The sequence below is a fragment of the Eimeria mitis genome, genomic scaffold, assembly GCF_000499745.2.
Source record: "Eimeria mitis Houghton genomic scaffold, Emh_scaff705, whole genome shotgun sequence".
Taxonomy (NCBI): Eukaryota; Apicomplexa; class Conoidasida; order Eucoccidiorida; family Eimeriidae; genus Eimeria; species Eimeria mitis.
Genome location: NW_013575127.1, coordinates 985 through 2,752, shown reverse-complemented (window position 1 = coordinate 2,752; position 1,768 = coordinate 985). Strand labels below are relative to the sequence as shown.

The 1,768-nt window shown below is 46.4% G+C and overlaps 1 protein-coding gene across 1 annotated transcript in view; it reads right to left on the bottom strand.

Annotated features, from left to right (window-relative positions):
- The window catches only part of EMH_0020210 (uncharacterized protein), a gene marked incomplete at both ends in the record, with an annotated part of 3,380 nt that overhangs the window by 722 nt on the left and 890 nt on the right, over positions 1-1,768 (bottom strand). Inside the window, 4 exons of the mRNA XM_013501534.1 lie at positions 3-130; positions 516-674; positions 937-1,002; positions 1,501-1,740. Of these exons, the coding sequence (XP_013356988.1) occupies positions 3-130; positions 516-674; positions 937-1,002; positions 1,501-1,740 (593 nt within the window). The remainder of the gene's footprint in view (positions 1-2; positions 131-515; positions 675-936; positions 1,003-1,500; positions 1,741-1,768) is intronic.

Here is a 1,768-nt window from a genome sequence, read left to right as displayed (position 1 = left end):
ACTGCTGCTGCACTTGCTGCTGAACTTGCTGCTGCTGCTGCTTCAGTTGCTGCTGCGGCAGCTTCTGCTGTTGCAGTTGTTGCTGCTGCAGCAGGTGCTGCTGCTGCTGCAGCCGCTGCTGCATTTGCTGCTGCGATTGCCACCACCGAATCTATGCAGGCCCACCAGAGGCGGCACTACGGCCTCGCTGCTGCTGCTGCTGCTGCTGCTGCTGCAGTTGCTGCTGCTGCTGCAGTTGCTGCTGCTGCTGCAGTTGCGGCTGCTGCTGCAGTTGCTGCTGCTGCTGCTGCTGATATGCGTGGCCTTTGTTGGTGTTTATTTGGGGTGTATGATGAGCTGTTATAGAGCTATTAAATAATTTATCTTTGCCTGTAAACCCTAAACCCTAAACCCTAAACCCTCATGGTTATATATATATATATATATATATATATATATATATATATATATATATATATATATATATATATATATGTATATATAATTTAGTTTATTTTTTATTCTTCTTTTTGTACCTGTATAGCAACAGATGCTTCCTTCTCTCCTTCTTCCTGCTGCTGCTGCTGCTGCTGCTGCTGCTGCTGCTGCTGCTGCTGCTGCTGCTGGTCTTTCTCTCCTTCTTCTTCCTGCTGCTGCTGCTGCTGCTGCTGCTGCTGCTGCTGCTGCTGCTTAAACTCCTCAAGGAGTTCATCGCTTTCCCTATCTGTGTCTGTGTCTTTGTGTATATTATTATATTTATTTATATATTTATATTTATTTTTATTTATATTTTTATATTTTATTTGTTTAGACTCAGCAGCAAATGTTGCTGCTTCTATCTCTGCTTGATAGTCAGCAACAACACCCAAGGAAGAGAGAGAAAAGAGAGAAACAAAAAACAAAAAAACACAAAAAAATAAAAATAAAAAAGGAGATATAGGGAAATGCAGGCCCCACAGTCCCCCCCTCTTGCTGCTGCTGCTGCTGCTGCTGCTGCTGCTGCTGCTGCTGCTGGTGATGATGCTGTAGGCAGAGAAAAAAGAGAGAAACGAAGACAAAGTAAATATTAATATATTTATAACTGCTAGCAGCACCAAAGAAGAACGAACAGCAGCCTCAACGCCGCATGCAGCCCCAAAAACACCAACAAGAGATGTAAATAAACAAACAAAAGCAAAACACACAGAAAAAAATAATAATATACTGCTGCTGCTGCTGCTGCTGCTGCTGCTGCTGCTGCTTGTTATAGTACTTAAACTGCTCATTATGTCGCTCAGTATGCTGCTTAGTCCCCCCCCGCTGCTGCTGCTGCTGCTGCTGCTGCTGCTGCTGCTGCTGCTGCTGTTTATTAGAACAGCAGCAGCAGCAGGAGCAGCAGCAGGAGCAGCAGCAGGAGCAGCAGCAGCAGACAGAAACAACCACACAAAAAGCAAAAATATAATACAATAAATCAACGGCACTAAATATAATAAAATAGAACGAAGCCGCAAAGGCACAGACTCGCATGCAGGACACACACACATCTTCCTGCTGCTGCTGCTGCTGCTGCTGCTGCTGCTGCTGCTGCTGCTGCTGGTGCTGGTGCTGCTGTTGCTGCTGTTGTTGCTGCTGCTGCTGATGATGATTATGGTGGTGGTTGTGGCGGTGGTGGTGGTGGTGGTAGTGCGGATGCTGCTGCAACACGGAGAGCAATGTTTGCTGCTGCTGCTGCTGCTGCTGCTGCTGTTGCTGTTGCTGCTGTTGTTGCTGCTGCTGATGTTGCTACGGCAATAAGACGTGGGGCGATGCT